General features: G+C 31.2%; 2 protein-coding genes across 3 annotated transcripts; one reads left to right on the top strand and one right to left on the bottom strand.

Annotated features, from left to right (window-relative positions):
• Window positions 1–366: 366 nt before the first annotated feature.
• On the top strand, window positions 367–4,653 carry dgt6 (dim gamma-tubulin 6). 2 transcript variants are annotated; one of them, XM_071893708.1, is made up of 3 exons: window positions 367–550; window positions 715–1,446; window positions 2,963–4,653. In XM_071893708.1, exons 2-3 carry the CDS (start codon window positions 1,147–1,149, stop codon window positions 4,526–4,528), a joined length of 1,866 nt encoding a protein of 621 aa, XP_071749809.1. In that variant the 5' UTR covers window positions 367–550; window positions 715–1,146; the 3' UTR covers window positions 4,529–4,653. The 2 variants fall into 2 exon arrangements, with proteins under 2 accessions (XP_071749809.1, XP_040581740.1); XM_040725806.2 differs by having other exon boundaries at window positions 877–1,446.
• A 3,839-nt stretch (window positions 4,654–8,492) lies between these two features.
• On the bottom strand, window positions 8,493–11,954 carry LOC121130092 (programmed cell death protein 2-like). The gene is made up of 5 exons (XM_040725808.2): window positions 11,653–11,954; window positions 11,276–11,445; window positions 10,793–11,189; window positions 9,319–9,749; window positions 8,493–9,255 (listed from the first exon to the last, which is right to left on the bottom strand). Exons 1-5 carry the CDS (start codon window positions 11,770–11,772, stop codon window positions 8,985–8,987), a joined length of 1,389 nt encoding a protein of 462 aa, XP_040581742.1. The 5' UTR covers window positions 11,773–11,954; the 3' UTR covers window positions 8,493–8,984.
• Between the last annotated feature and the right edge of the window lie 3,602 nt (window positions 11,955–15,556).

Genomic DNA, 15,556 nt, shown 5'->3' on the forward strand with positions numbered 1-15,556 from the left:
CCCTTCCCAGAAGTTCTTCCTTAATCTTTGACAACACTAATTTACTTTTGAAGCCCACTGACTTTGTGGTGGCGTAGTGTGGATAAAAAAATAATAATTATAGCAGCTTTGGTAAATAAAAATCACGGAATAATACTATAACAAGTTATTTAGTATTCCTTGATAGAAACATGTATTAAGGCAGGGAGCGCCCTCGCTGATTAAAGTAACAACTGCAAAACCCATTTAAATAGCATTTTATGCAACTCTGACAATTAGCTAGACCAAGGAAATCTTTGGCTACGTGATAGAATGGTCAACAGAAATGTATTTCTATTAACTTGAGGTGATAGTAATATCCCCCCTAGCCATCCGTAATAAGTCCCAGACCTGGAGCATATAAAAATCATCTAAATAAAAAGAACAGAGCGTATTGATGTGACGTCGTATTGTTGATATTAAAAAATAAATAATTGTACAATTCTAGCCATTAAATAGGGATTTTCAGTAGATATTACTCCTTTGATTAATTATATATCACTGTTTTCCATTACATCAACTTTTATTCAAAGTAGGTGTTCAGTTTTTTAAATTCATAACGCCAATTGATGAAGTTACATTACGATAAATTGATGTAATGTCTAATATTAAAGGACTCTAGGAAAAGAGCGGTTATGGGAAAAATAAACAATTCAATCTAAAAACTAGTCGCCCTTACTGTTCTCTTTTCACTAGGGGAAGACTGGCTGGGTGCCCGAAGGAACATGTAGGAGCTCCTAATTTAAAGGCAATTAGAATCCTTGACTTGAGTGTCAACTCTTTGCCTAATTTAATGCTTTAACCTATAGTCCTTTATCTAATGTCTTTCTTTTATCAAATAAAAATATCAACTTCAAGCCCCAGGATGGTGTCTTTATAAATTATGATGAACTTTATGACGTCATTGAATACTTCTTTGGCTCCAAAATATTTCCCACAATTAGCCACATACAGCAAGTGCTGCCTGGCTTAGCCTTTTGACCGAACCGAACCATAGATCATAGCATCACTATATCAGCAACGAAAAGATTTAAAATATAAAATTGGAAGCTGAAGTTGGTTGTTGGGCATTCAATCTTCAATTTGTATTTAAACGGGAATTGGACGTCAAGGCTGTCTTGGTGTTTAATGAGGGCTATGTCGTCGTGCGCGTTGTCGAGGGTTGCCTGCTCTAAATTAATTGAGAAACTGAATTTGTATTTACGACTGCTTGGCTATCGTGAGGACAAGCATGTCAAGGTCCTTGGCAACTTGAGTGTCTTTGAACATCCCAATCAACCAGCATTTGTTCGAGTAATGAGATTTTTGCTTGGAGTAGTCGATGGAAAAGAGGCCAAAGGGAAATTCCGTAACTGTTATCCTCCTGTGGACAAGAAGGGTGAGGCGGAATTCAGGAAAAAGGCCTTCCAATCTTATAAGAACTTGCAGGTATATTCATATTATAAAGTGTATCATTAACCCTTCACTGCGTGGCGAAACATATGTGATGTAAGATTTTAAGAGATTTCATGGGGATTTAAATGAGTTTAGTGCAGAGGTTACAGTTTTTAGCCCATAGACATTAATGGATTTTTTTTCTCCGGGGGCCCCTTCTATTATTTTCCTACACAGATTAACTTAAAATGTTTTTTACATGTTTAGCAATAGTGATTCGCATTTTGTAGGTATTCTTATTTAATTAGACAATTGTAGAATTGTTAATTGAAAAAACACAAAATTCAAGTACATATCGAGGGTAGAGCTCCAAATTGCTGTAACCCAAAAATTACAAATTTTAGTGTTATTGTCTGACTGTCATTTTAGAAATCTAATCTTAAATGTTAATTCTTTAAAACAGAGATATTCAGACTGCTGAAATGAATTTATCAGATCCATTTTATTACAATAAATTGAAAAACCCCATTATTCTTAATGATAGAATGGAGTTACGAATCTTTATTCTGTAAAGTAAATGTTTGAATAACAACAATTCAGCACTCATCCAGGAAATTAAGATTAGAACGAAACAAATCAAGAAAAGAAAAAATATTACTTAGATAAAATGACCAATAAAAAAAAAATGGTGGGAAGGCTGAGTTTGATGCTCTGATAACAATTTCTGAACATTTAGCTTCAAATTAATAAGGATTTAATTGAATTTCAACTATGTGCGATGTCTCCGATTTCGAGATAGAAAGAGAATATACTCAGATTTTAATCCCAAATATTTACGTTCAATGATTTGTAATCTATTTTGTTTTTCGTAAGGAGATTGGGAATCTAGCGCTAAAGCCTCTCTCTTGCATGAGGATGAAAAAGCTATCAATAACTTTCTTGAAATAACCTTTAAGTAGGATAGGCGATAGGAATTTCTTTTTGAAGCCAAAACTGGTGATATCCATTTTTGAACTACACCTATTGTACTTTATTTTAGCACTTTCCGATCAGTTTTTCTTGTAGCATGACATCTGTGTCTTCAATTTCTTTCTATTGGTAAATCATCCGAAGTAGTGTATGCCCGTAGTCAAAGCATCTGCATTAAGGGCATTTAAATGTCAAGAATATACCCAAAACGGCATCTTCCTCTTAGTTTCTCGATGATAAACTGAGAAAATTCACGCCTTCCCATTTTCTGCTTCATCAAAACAATCTTACCAAGAAATACAAATAAAATCGACATTTCAATAAGTTTGTTAAACTTTATTAATATTTATGTATAAATATGCGGAATATTCATTTATTATTAATATTATGAACGCAAAATTTACGTTTTGTGTAATTGTGTTACTTTTTAGTGACACAAATCCCCAAATTTTTATTTTGCTAACGTAGACCACTTTGAGAGCCAGAGCCTTTTTAATGCTCGAGTTAAAATAAAATCCATAAGAACTTTTTTTTTATAAATATAATCACGCAATGGAAGATTAATTAATTAAAGCTGATTTATCATAACATATCGATATAGGTGGAAAATCCGGAGCTTATACATATCACGCCTTCTTTGTTACTTTTACCTGGAGGTCCTAAATTCATCAACTTTCTTATTACGTTTGTTCGATGGATCGCACTCAATTTTATTCGTTCAAATCCTTCCAAGTTTCACGAAGAGCGACTTTCATCGCATTTTTTATCATCAAAGGAAACGACTCATTCCTTGAGAAGTATTTATCTTAAATCCCAAATAAATGAATTTAAGAGTAAAGGATATCTCATTCATAAAAACACAGATGATTTATTGAAGAAAGGCAAGGAATATATCAAAGGCTTATCTTTTAAATATCGAGTGAAAAAGTCTTGGTTAGACGCAAACCAAGTCCAATACAACTCTGACTATTTGGAAGAGCTCATAAAACGAAGAAAAGATCTAGAAGAAAAAGTCAATATTGTCTCAAATCAGATGAATAGGCAAATACAACAACTTAATTTAGATATGTCATTTATTAAGTTCCTACAGAATCTATCATCAAATGTCGAAACCTTAGATATTTCTCCTTGTCTTCAAAAGTGTGCTTCTTTCGAGGAATACATATGCTTAGTTTCTAAGGAATTATCCTCTGGGTATGATCCAGCTCATATTACTAGCAGTTGGGAAGATACCCGTGAAATATCCGATATAGCCGAGAACTTATTGAAAAAAGCTAAAAAGTGTTCATACAAAATAACAAAAGTGCTTTTAAATTTGAACCTAAAAATAATTCCAAAGAATGTCTTAGAAGTGAACAAATTGTTAAGGACCTCAACTAAGACTAATTATTCTACTGAAGAATCGGAGAAATGCTTACTCCCACCAACGCCTTACGTAGATATAAATGTGGCAACCATTTATCAAAATCCCTCAAATTTTGACTATGGATCGCCCTTGCAAATTTCAACATCTAGTAAACTTCCAAAGGAGGAACAGGCGGTGGATACTCCCTGCAGTCGATATAGTAGTCGACAATTTTCCAAGAAAAATTCCCCTATTATTAACTTAAAATCGGAATTTAACTTTTTTAATCATTTAGAAGATTTAGGATCTAGTTTTTCAGATCTCCGATGTATCTCTACATTTTCACCCGTACTCTCAAGTAGTCTTATGATAAATCCTATCGAAACTCGCAAGTGTATTTCTCCTACTCATCCAATTGCTTCAACGACGTCCAATGTGGAACATAATAGTTCAAAAATGGAATACTCCGATCTTACTTTAGACATTATAGAGAGGTATAAGATGTTAAAATTGAGAAGTAATAATTTAGGCATTCCTTCGGCGTCTATATCGCCAAATTTAAAGCCTTCTGTTAACATAAGACAGCAAAGTATGGGTGAAGATAATCATACTCCCATATCCCTTGAGAACTCTGTCAGTCAGTCGAATCTACATAATCATTCTGCCAATAATAATTTAAGTAATTTAAATTCGGAGTTTTCTATTGGGTCAAGATTAGAAGCTCTTATAGAAACCCTGGGGGGAAATGAAGACCTCAACCTTGGGAATGAAGACGTTAATTATTTACTCGATAACTTGGATCTACCTAACTTTGAGTTGTAGTCTTAATTTTATTCATACGCTTAACAAATTTTTTATCAATATGTCTAATGAATTATGCTAATTCTTGTCAATTATGTTAAAGTCTGTAATATTATTTGAGTAATATATTTTTCTATTGATTTATATTTTCCTATGTATTAGGGTAAAGAGCCTATTAATTAATTATACCCATTCTAAATATTCAAAGAATTTACATACACCGTATAACCCAGTGTTTTAACTCTTCCAAATCCCCCTAATAGTGCCCTCTCGTAACGTAGTTTTGTTCTATCAATGAATGTATAAAAAACACAAAATCTTTATTTTAAGATTTGTAGGAAAATAAATTTCTTTCATTAGTTCCTTTTTTTTTTTTTTCGTTTTCCAAAATAATGGCTAAATATTCATATGATAGAACGCACCTTTTTCTCGGAAAGAAGAACACTCATTTCATTCAATATATCTTATTTGATTATGGCATAAAACTGTATGTTAAGTATCAGAATGAACCTGCAATTGGACCATAAGTAATGTTACGAATACTTTTTTTTTTTTTTAATGTAATTTGTCTAAAAAATGATCGAGCATCAGTAAGCCGCCTGTACATATTAAAGTACTTCAAGCCAAGGTTGTGCCTTTGCCAGTCTAGTGGTTCTTGTTCTTTTGTTCCTACATAGAATATATAAAGAAAATACTATATATATCGTAAAAAATAAATTAACTTAAATCAATAAGTCAATTTTCGGAGTTTTTTTTTTTTTTTTTGTGTGCAATTGCAGTATTTCATAATGATTTTTTTACGTCGACAAGGTGATAGAGTTGTATCTGAGCTCCAAGTAGTTACAGGTTTCTTATGGATCAGGAAAAGGGGTTTTAGGCACCAGACGCTGTAAATAAAAGAAGGAAAGGATGTGGTAGATTATGGATTTAAGTCCACTAAGCTGGTAAGGACCCTGATAACTATAATAATTCTTAAGCCAGGGTTTCCCAAACTTACTATGCCAAAAATCCCTTGCAATAATAAATTTTTAGCTGGGGCCTCCTTTATACAAAACATTTGTAGACTAAAAACAATAATTGATTCTCCATCTTCCTGTGCCCCCCTTATGTGTTAAAGTAGACTCACAAGTTTACGTAAATAATGTCTTGGTTAAACAACTGTACCCATGGTCCTAATGAACCTTTGACTATCATAATATGATCTATACCCGAGATGACGCTTGAGTAATACTTCCCGTTTAACACAAGATAAATAATCTGGGGCTTTTTTAAAGAAATAATTATGTACATCATTGTCACCGGATTAGTAAATAAACTTGTCTTAAATAATATTTAAGCGCACTTTGAGCTGTTGTAAAGACTGTTTGGATCTATATTGATCAATGCGTCATTCATGCGGGAATTAATACGGTTTCTATGCGTTTTCAGAACATTATACCAAATCGTAGAGCTCATATTGAATGAAAATGATATAGCTTTAAGACATTTTAATCAATTATAAAATAACATATTCACCGTCAACTCTTTATAAACTAATTATAAGAGCTTTTAGATTGGCACAGAGCATACACCTAACCCTAAAGATACGACATTTTAAAGGGGGGAAAATTGCTATAGTAAATTACAAATCGTAAAAAATCGTCCTTAGAGCGTTTTTATCATTTTTGATGTCGGCTATTTTGGGGGCTAAACAATCAAGTTTTATAAAAACAAAAACCATTTTTTATTAATATTAAGAAAAATAGTAAGGAGACCAACTAATCTCTCTATTGCCTAGTTATATTATATATACGACTCTAAAATGTATTAAAAACTTGTTATTACATCGTTATAAAATATTAATTCCATATCGTAGATAAAATTAATGTATTAGAATGGAAAGAATAAGGAATTTTTTCAGAAATTATCCTACTTTTCTCGTCCCTAATCAAACTAACTTTTTATTTTTAAGGATTTTTATTACATATTAGTTAGATTGCATCCAAATATCAGTATTTATTATTTCCATCAAATAGTATTCAATGCAAATCTTTTTATATTCTGAAGGTCATTTAATGAAGTTTCAAGAAGATGTATTGGAAATTTGTACATTTTATGTAGTAAAAATATTAACTTTGAGCCCCCAAAATGGCATCTCCTTCTATTATAAACCCTCAAAATAAATTGAAATCATATTCGAGTAATAGAGTTTTATTTAGAATCAATAAAGTAATATATCATTTTAATTTCTAATAATATAATATAGAAATGAGACAAATGAATTAAATGATGAATTGCATAATAATTATTGTTTTTTAAAAAAATGAAATAAAAGTCAGTGCTTATTTCATTTTTTTTTTCTTTGGACAGCATGCATTTCTCGTTTTGTAAAATAGAATATATCTAGTGTATTTAATTTGGTAGGTAATTATAGAATAGAGGAAAAGATATTTTGGGTATATAACTTTTTGGGAAGAAAATTTTTACTATTTTTTTAAGAATTAAAAAATAAATAAATCTCATTAAATATGTATATATATAATTGATCTATAAGGGGCTATTATGTACGTAATTATTAAATTACTAATAAATATATAGGTGGTTATTTAGAGTAATAGACATGACACATTATTAACTTAATTATAAAATTACAATTGTGAGATTTGGGAGAAGGTCATTTGTACAAAATAATAAATTAAATATGGGAAAGTTATGTAGTATTTTTTTTCAAAAAAAAAAAAAAAATTATATGATTATATTAAGGTTTGATAAATATATAATCACTCTAGTATAGTTTCTAATATCTATTATAAGATAGATGATTACATAAAACAGGCAATAAATTTCAAATCCATGGTCTGGAATGTTCCTCCTTAAAAACAGGACTTCAGCAAAATAAATCACCTATGAAATGATTATGGAAAATAAATCACCAAGGTTATTGAAAAATACCTATATAAACATTTGTAACTATGAAATGGTTTTAATTAATAGAAAGCGTGAAAGACTCCGTTAATAGATTAAACATTGTGTGCCCATACATTAATGATATGCGACTTAGGTTTTTGAATTAAAGCTTTCTTGTTCAAATTGTACAATTATGTAATATTACCGTGAATATGTGATCTCCATAACATCAAATGATTTAAATGGGCCATTGCTTCTTCATATTCCTGTAGTTATGTTCAGGAATGTGAGAATTGTGCAACTTCTTGTGAACATATATTTTAAAAAAAGTACAATCTCGTAACCTGCAAGACATGTTTAATTATGTTTTACCTATTTTTAGTACTTCAGTAATTTTGTATGAGTAAACGTAGGTTTTCTATTGAAATGTGTATTCCCATTTTGAAAATTCAAAACGTATATTATCAAGGAAGGATCACTATAGTTTAATTAGTGATCTTTATCAACAGTCTATCAAACTTGCCAACATACGAGATGTGTTTTAATTTACATTCAGAAGGATTCAGACAATTTTCACAAATCCAGTTATGGGATGAAGATTCTATTAATTATGGGTGCTTTAAAAAAGGTCATTCTAACTTTTTTCTCAAAAATAAATATTTGTTGGAGTTACAGGGGGGGGGGGCTCATAAGGAGAGGGATTAAGGGGGTGTAACCCCACTCCCTTCAAAAAATTGCCGCCAATAGTGACGTGAAAATGGTCGAAACCTTCATAAGCATATATATATATTTTGAAGTATAATTTGGTAACCTGCAAAATATTTGCGCTTCTATTAATTATTTCGCTGTATTTTGACAATTCAAAGGTATATTATCGAGCAAGGAGCACTATAGTTTTTTATTTATCTCTTGTCAGGAGATATCATTCATTACATTTCCACAAAAATAAGTTAGACAATGTGAGTTTTTAATTTTGGATGTGAATAGTAAATAGCATACAGCAAATTTACCTGGTAGAATATGTCAATATATAATTACGCCCACGGAGATATTCAATCGCATAATTAAAAATATAATCATATACCTCGTAAGAGAGATGTATTCAGTTTTATTCATTGGTACATCAATAGCATTAAATAAATAATGTTGAAGGTTAAAATTAGTGCCTATGAGATCTCATGATGTACCTGTTTTAAGAGTTTGAAAAAGAAAATGAGATCTTCAATTCAATTAAACACAAAAGATGGTACTGGAGACAAAGCAAGATTATGATCAATGCAGCCTATTTAAAGAATAAAGATCAATGTATGCAGCCAGGGAATAATTGGATATTTAATATATGAGATCGTGCATCAAACTGATAATAATGATATCCAATTAAAAGCTAAGAGAGAACATAACATAAATATCAATGCTTCAAACATCAATTTTGAAAGGACTATCACAAAAAAAAAAACAAAAAAAAAAAACCAGGAATTAATCATGGTGATGTGAGATGGGTAATTTAAGATGAAGAGTTAAATTTCATTTGTAGCCGTCATAAATAATTAATTATTATTAACTACAACTAAATAAAAGGAACTCCATAGTTTTACATGGGCTCAGCTTGAACTAGAATATATTCAACTTTTAAAGACTTATTGGAACTATAACAGCTTTTTTTACAGGTAAAAATAATCACTGTTCCAAATTCTAGCTCCCCTTCGTCAGGATTTGAAGTTTTCAAGTAAGACACAAGGGAGGATAGAATCTGAAATTCAAATATTAACGGGCCTCCACAATATGAGCACTTGTCTGGATACTTATTTGGAGATGAAAGCTTGCTAACTAGAAGAGGACCCTTGTAATTATCTCTGGAGTACCTGTAAAAGATTTAGAGATAATTATTTTTTTGCAACATCTAAATAAATCAAATTAGTATTTACCTCAAAACTTGTCCGGGATTTTTTTGTAAAACCGTGAGAAACTTGTGATAGAAGATATCTCCGTGCCTTGGAACAGCCTTTTCATAGACGTCCATCTCACCTCCTCCCCCTCTTGAACATGCACCACTATTAAGCAAGACTTTATTTTCTTCTTCATCTTCCATAGATTCCTTACTTCGAAATTCCCATAATAATCGTCGCTCGTGATCAGAAACGACTTCTTCAAGCTCGTATTCCTCTTCAACAGCAAGAAAATAAGGTAGAAAAACAAAGGACTCAGATTGTACCCCGGGATTCACATTATCCGTGGGGAAAAATAAGGAGGGAATCGTAGTTGTAGCAGCCGCTTGAACAGCTTCGTTGGGTGAATCAATTATCACAACGTTTGTCTCACCTTCGTTATCTTCTTCAATTACCGCAGTGGCTCTCAACTATGAATAAATTCGTGAAAGAAACAATCAATAACATTGATACTAATTAATTAATCAGGCAAAGTCAATTTACAAGAATAGACAACAAAAGAAAGGTACCTAATGTGAAACGTTTCTAAGTCACTTTGCCTACAAAAATAATAAGATGATTCATTTTCCAATACTGTCTAATTATCTATTAGACTACTCCAATGAAAAACACACTTTGATAATTAGAAGGTTAGAGACAACCTCGGGATAGAGGAGTATCAATCAATCAGGACTTGATTCGATATAAACCATTAATTCATTCGCATTGTCCATTGAATTTTAATCATTCATTGACTTCTTCTCTTCTTTAAACACTGTATCTCCTTTTAGTTTATTTGTTCAATTAATTAAAGGAGAGTTGTCAAGATATTTGTTCTTATAGCGGATTAGGTCAACTATTGAATCATCTTTATATCGAAATAAATCAATACATAATCATCCTTACAATTCGAGGCAAATAATTAAATATTCTATCTTTTAAAATTGGTGTAAAATGAATGGGAATCATAACTCCATAGTATTGATGTATGAATCAGAAAAGAGAGAATAACAGATTCATGATACATAAAATCGTGAGCCTGTCCAGTGTAGTCAGTGCCACATATCTATTTTTTTAAAAGGTAAAAGTTATCAAAATCAAAACGTTCAGAGCATATATCGGCGGCCTTATTAAATTGGTCGAATTTTAAATTAATGGATAATCGGCAGGAAATTTCAATTAAATTTCAATAATAAAAAAGAATGTAGTGTTTTAATTACTTAATCATTGAAAATCCAAACGTATTGGCTATTCTTGAAAGTTAATTCGGCCTTAATTAATCTTTTTGACCTCCAAATATTATGTGGTTCTCTCCCCCAAAAAACAATATCATTAATCATTTTAACGTAAAGTTTTATAGTAGTTATTTAATATTCCCTTACAATATATTCGAAGATAGCTAAAAATCTCACATTTTCTTATACACTTTTGATCATGACCCACGACAAAATAACTATTATTAATTAGGACTTACTTCTCCTGCAGCTCCACCAACAGAGCTCGACTTTTTGTGATGTGAGGGAACATCATTTGCATTGGGATCGTTGGATGTCGAAAAATCACTCGTACTTGTCGTGGACACTTCTTCTTCCTCTTCATCCTCTTCTTCGTCATCATATTCGTTCAAATCATATGAATCCTTACAAGTATAATTATCATTTATAGATAGACATTTCATTAAATTCGCTGGAGGTGAAGAGGTGTTATTATTGTTTCCATTTTCATCCTCTTCACTCCCCCAATCATCCGCATCTTGAGCCCAATCCGTTGTTTGAAAAGATGTATTACTGACCGTGACATTACTTGGTTCTGTAACTTGAGTATAGCTGGGTGGAAAAGTGTCTTCAATCTCACTTCGAAAGCATTTCCAACTGAAAAACATGACATCATTTAGATTGACTAATAATAGTAATTATATGTAATGATTAGTATTACTATGAGTGGTCCTTTAACGTACCTTTGATTTGAGTTCCAACATGTTTTGCGCAAGCATGCGAATAAGTAAAGCGTTCGGTGTAACGAAGAATTTTCTAGAGGTGCATAGACTTGACAAATGAGTGATAAGAAGGATTCACAAAGTGGACAAGAGAGTTCGAGGTTGCTGGGGACTCTGTCAGGCATCCAATTCTGAAAAAGGACATTTTACTACGATGCAACATATTAAGAGGAGGATTCCAATTGCCAATATGCATTTTCAATGCATAAAAGCTTTGTACATACATTGTTAATTTATAGGAATTTCTCAAATCAAGTAGGAAATGTGGTCAAATAATTATGAAAATTAAAAAATTGTCAAACTTATTGTTAGTTCCCTTGTATTAATGCTCAACTTACCGGAGAGCCACCGATTTTATTGGTTGTGTAGTCGCATGAACTCTCATATTTATCGTTAATTTGCTCGTCCACAAATCCTAAAATGACTTGGGAATAATGTCTTGACGTTGCTCTCGCCATTTTATCAACAATTGAATCTCATATTAGATTTTTGAAATCTTGAAAACTATTATCCTAATAAAGTTATTAAGATAATTTAATTCAGTATATTTTTATTTTTTTTATATCTCGTCAAATTTTTGTAGTGTGTGCGTGCAAATCAAAAAAATTTAACTGACGTCACTGGTACGACACACAAGACTGGAAAACGCTAAAAAAAATATCTGAAGCCTCGCAGCAGTAGCCTAGCATTCCGTCAATAATAGCTAGAGATTTGTGGCCTGCACAAATGAATAACTTTCTTTCTTCTCCGTCAATTTGTATCGATTTTCTTATGAAAATCATAGAGAATATTATATATAGAGATGAAAATTTTCTCCGAGAAAGGCTACTAAAGGGCTAAATTATAGCCATGTTACAAAAATTTAGAGCCTCTAATTAGTAGTACTAGTACTTTTCCGTAGCAGATCTTTTTAGCATTATTTCGATGATAATTAACTGTTAGTTGGTCTCTCAATGACGACTGAATTGATATATCCTTTTTTTAATTAACTTATTTTCTGCTCTCCAATGATTAAATTTTAATTAATGCAAAAGCTGTATTATTTTTTTAAATTTACAGTTATATAATTTCCTCGTTTGAATGATAAATCATGGAAAAACTATTAGGTATATTCATATTTTTAGTCAATGATATGCAAAAAAATATTTAGTTCTTTGAATATAAAACAATTTTGACAATATCCCCATGCTCTAGGTTAACAGTTTCCTCCTATTCTTTGCCCTTTTATTAACCATACAATGAGGGGTCACACCAGCAACGGAGAGGCACCACTAATCTCCGAAAACTATTAAATGAGATAATACTTATGGCACTTGATTCAAGTAGTCTAAATGGTTTTTCCCCTTCAGGGGCTCAAAGGAACCCAGGTCTAGAATTATCAAAAACAAGTACATTTATTATCTTCTTAGTCTCTCCTTTTGTTCATGGAACTTGGAACCAAGATCTCGGATTTGAAGAAAATCCTTTCTTTTAAGGAAAATAAATTAAATACAATTATCATCTTCCCTATACCAAAATACTTAACAAAAAAAAAGGAAAATTCAATTGTTTTTTTTTGTACAAAAATATGACATTTAAAATTTTCTATAGAAGTATAAACTTTTTTATTGTGTTTACTCTAGAAATTCGTCAGAAATGGGACCTTAAAGAAGGATTAATCATCTCTTAAACATATATACATAAGTAAATATTTCGAAGGTGCAAAAAAGCATTATTACATAGTAACAATTTATATGACGTATTCCAGAATTAATCATAAAACAATGAATGCAACATCATTAGCTTTGTGAATTGGATATTATTACCATAAAGAAATAAATATTTTTCTTTCTCCACACTTTTCATTAGTAGTGATGGAACGATTCCAAAAAAATTCCGATTCCGGAGCCAATTACAATTATTTAATATTTTCAATTATTTTTTTTGGAAAAAAATTTCAAAAAGTCTACAGCTGTTCATAAATTTTTTTTTTTTTTTTTGGAAAAAAAATTCCCTAATCCACAGCTATTAAAAAAAAATTTCACAAAATCCTCTGCTGTTCTCAAAAAAAAATAATTTTGTCAACAAAAACTCAAAATTTAAGTTTCGAATGTATTTTTTTTTTAATCAAAAATCCACAGCAATTAACAAAAAAAATAATTTTTTTTATAAAATTTAAAAAATCTCCATCTGTTCTAAAAAAAATATTTTTTTTAGAAAGAAAAAAAAATTCAAGCAATAAATTTTTTGCAGAAAAATTTCAAAAAACAAGGAAATTTAATTTGAAGGGGGGGCGATTTCTTTTATAACTTTGTTAAATATAAGTAATAAATAAGAATCGCAAATTAAACATTTTTTCCCTGATGGGGATCCCAATTCCAGAAAAAAAAACCCGATTCCCGATTCGGTTTCCAATTACTAATTCCAATTCCCATAACTACTTTTCACATCTGATCCACTTATTATATTGTCAACTAGTGTTCTGTTGTTTTTTCGGTCTGGAAATTCAAACTGGACCGGCCTTGTAAAATTTCTAAAACGTCAATAAATTGTGTTTTTTCTTAGAAAAATAAAAATAAAATAGATTTAGGTACAAGACTTGCATTTAAGCACCGGTGCCATAATGTATTTGCAGTGAGTAAGCCTTTATAATATACTGGTGATGTCATAAGGGGCGTCCATAGGTTTCTTTTTTTGCTGGGGAAGGACCGTAAATATCATTTTTCTTTGGGATGGGGGGTAGTGTTGGATCGGTCTAAAAAAAATAAAAAGAAATACAGTCCTTTCAGTTCCGTCCAAATAACATTTGTCAGTCCTAGGACCGGTCCTTATCCGTGTAGTGTAAACTACAAAGGTTCTTCCTCTTTCCTTCTCCTCCTCCTTTGATTCTTGTTATTATCTAATATGTGCATATGTAAAGTACTGTTTTACTTTCTATCTTAATAGTATAAATAGCTGTAACTCTCATGTATTTATCAAAGGGAGTAGTGTCGAGTAACAAAGATGTCTATAATATACTTGTTTATATATAACTCCTTTTCGTCTTTTCCTCTACGCATTCCCTTGGTTTCTCTCGGTCGTCCTGGATTCCCGGTATTGAATAGTTTGTGTCTTCGTCAAGACCCAACGTATCTAAATCTAAAACAGCTGAAATTACGTAGTTAATACTAAACAAGGTTTATAGAAATACACGGTTATACCAATAGGGTATGTACGACTGATGATTGAATTCTACCACGCTTTTTGATATTGATAGCATACTGCATAAGTGGTTGAGTGTTTTGTCAAAATCTGGCTTTCTTGGCCAGTAGACCGTACGATAGTAGATACATCGAATCGACAATTCTAGTAAGCCCAACTACATGATGGTCAAACCGGTGTATTTCTAGTAACCCTGCTACTGAGACGTCATTTGAGCCGCTGAAGTTTCATCATAATTCATAAACTCTTTCTTAGATACAAAATACCTCAAGTCAAAAGTTGGAAATGTGTAACTAAAACATATTTTTATATGATCTAGCCATGACTCATTAATTTCTTAGTTCTTACTTTCTTTAATCTTAGCTAGGACTGTAGGACTGAAAGACCGATTTATCGATATTTAGGACCATTGCATTGTAAAAAAATATCGGACTAATAAAAAGACTGAACAGAGGAACAGATTAGGAAATCAGTCTTATGACCGATACAACAATAGATTTTTATCATTTTGACATAGTGTTTTTGTTTCTGATAAAAAATGCCAAATTTGCCTTCTTTTTGTCTTATATTTTAGATCTAATTTTTTGATAAAATTCGAAGAAATAATCTCTTTTTTTATAAAAGACAAATTGAAAATAAAATAAATTTCGAAAATTTTGACATTTAAAATTTTTTATACAAGAAAAAAAAAAAATCTCCTCTATAACTATAAAATTTTTGCCCAAAAGGGGAGGGCAATGTCCCCATATGTTTCCGTACTCCTGGTTTTCAATCTATAATTTGAATTTCTATCTAGAAAAAGTTCAATCTTGAACCGAGTCTCAACACTATTTTCAACGTCAAACATGACATTGTCACACTGAGGGCCTCACATTATTTAAAGAGATTAAAGAATGAATCAACATAGTTTGACTGATGCCTGTCAATAAACTGTCAATAAATTGAAACTATATTTCATCATAAATAACGTTTTATGTTCATTTTTTCCTAAAACTTAATTGTCACCTTCTTGCGTCTCAATCATTAAAGAATTGATTAAAGTATAGAGATGAGAATTGAGTG

Source organism: Lepeophtheirus salmonis, chromosome Z (genome assembly GCF_016086655.4).
Source record: "Lepeophtheirus salmonis chromosome Z, UVic_Lsal_1.4, whole genome shotgun sequence".
Classification (NCBI taxonomy): domain Eukaryota; kingdom Metazoa; phylum Arthropoda; class Copepoda; order Siphonostomatoida; family Caligidae; genus Lepeophtheirus; species Lepeophtheirus salmonis.

Excerpts from the sequence above, each read along its gene's own strand:
- LOC121130092 (XM_040725808.2), bottom strand. The coding sequence starts at position 11,772 with ATGGCGAGAGCAACGTCAAGACATTATTCCCAAGTCATTTTAGGATTT. Across the intron at positions 11,446-11,652 it reads ATAAAATCGGTGGCTCTCCG|AATTGGATGCCTGACAGAGT; the intron begins GTAAGTTGAGCA and ends GTCCTTTTTCAG. Across the intron at positions 11,190-11,275 it reads TGTTGGAACTCAAATCAAAG|TTGGAAATGCTTTCGAAGTG; the intron begins GTACGTTAAAGG and ends CATGTTTTTCAG.
- dgt6 (XM_071893708.1), top strand. The coding sequence starts at position 1,147 with ATGAGGGCTATGTCGTCGTGCGCGTTGTCGAGGGTTGCCTGCTCTAAA. Across the intron at positions 1,447-2,962 it reads AATCTTATAAGAACTTGCAG|GTGGAAAATCCGGAGCTTAT; the intron begins GTATATTCATAT and ends ATATCGATATAG.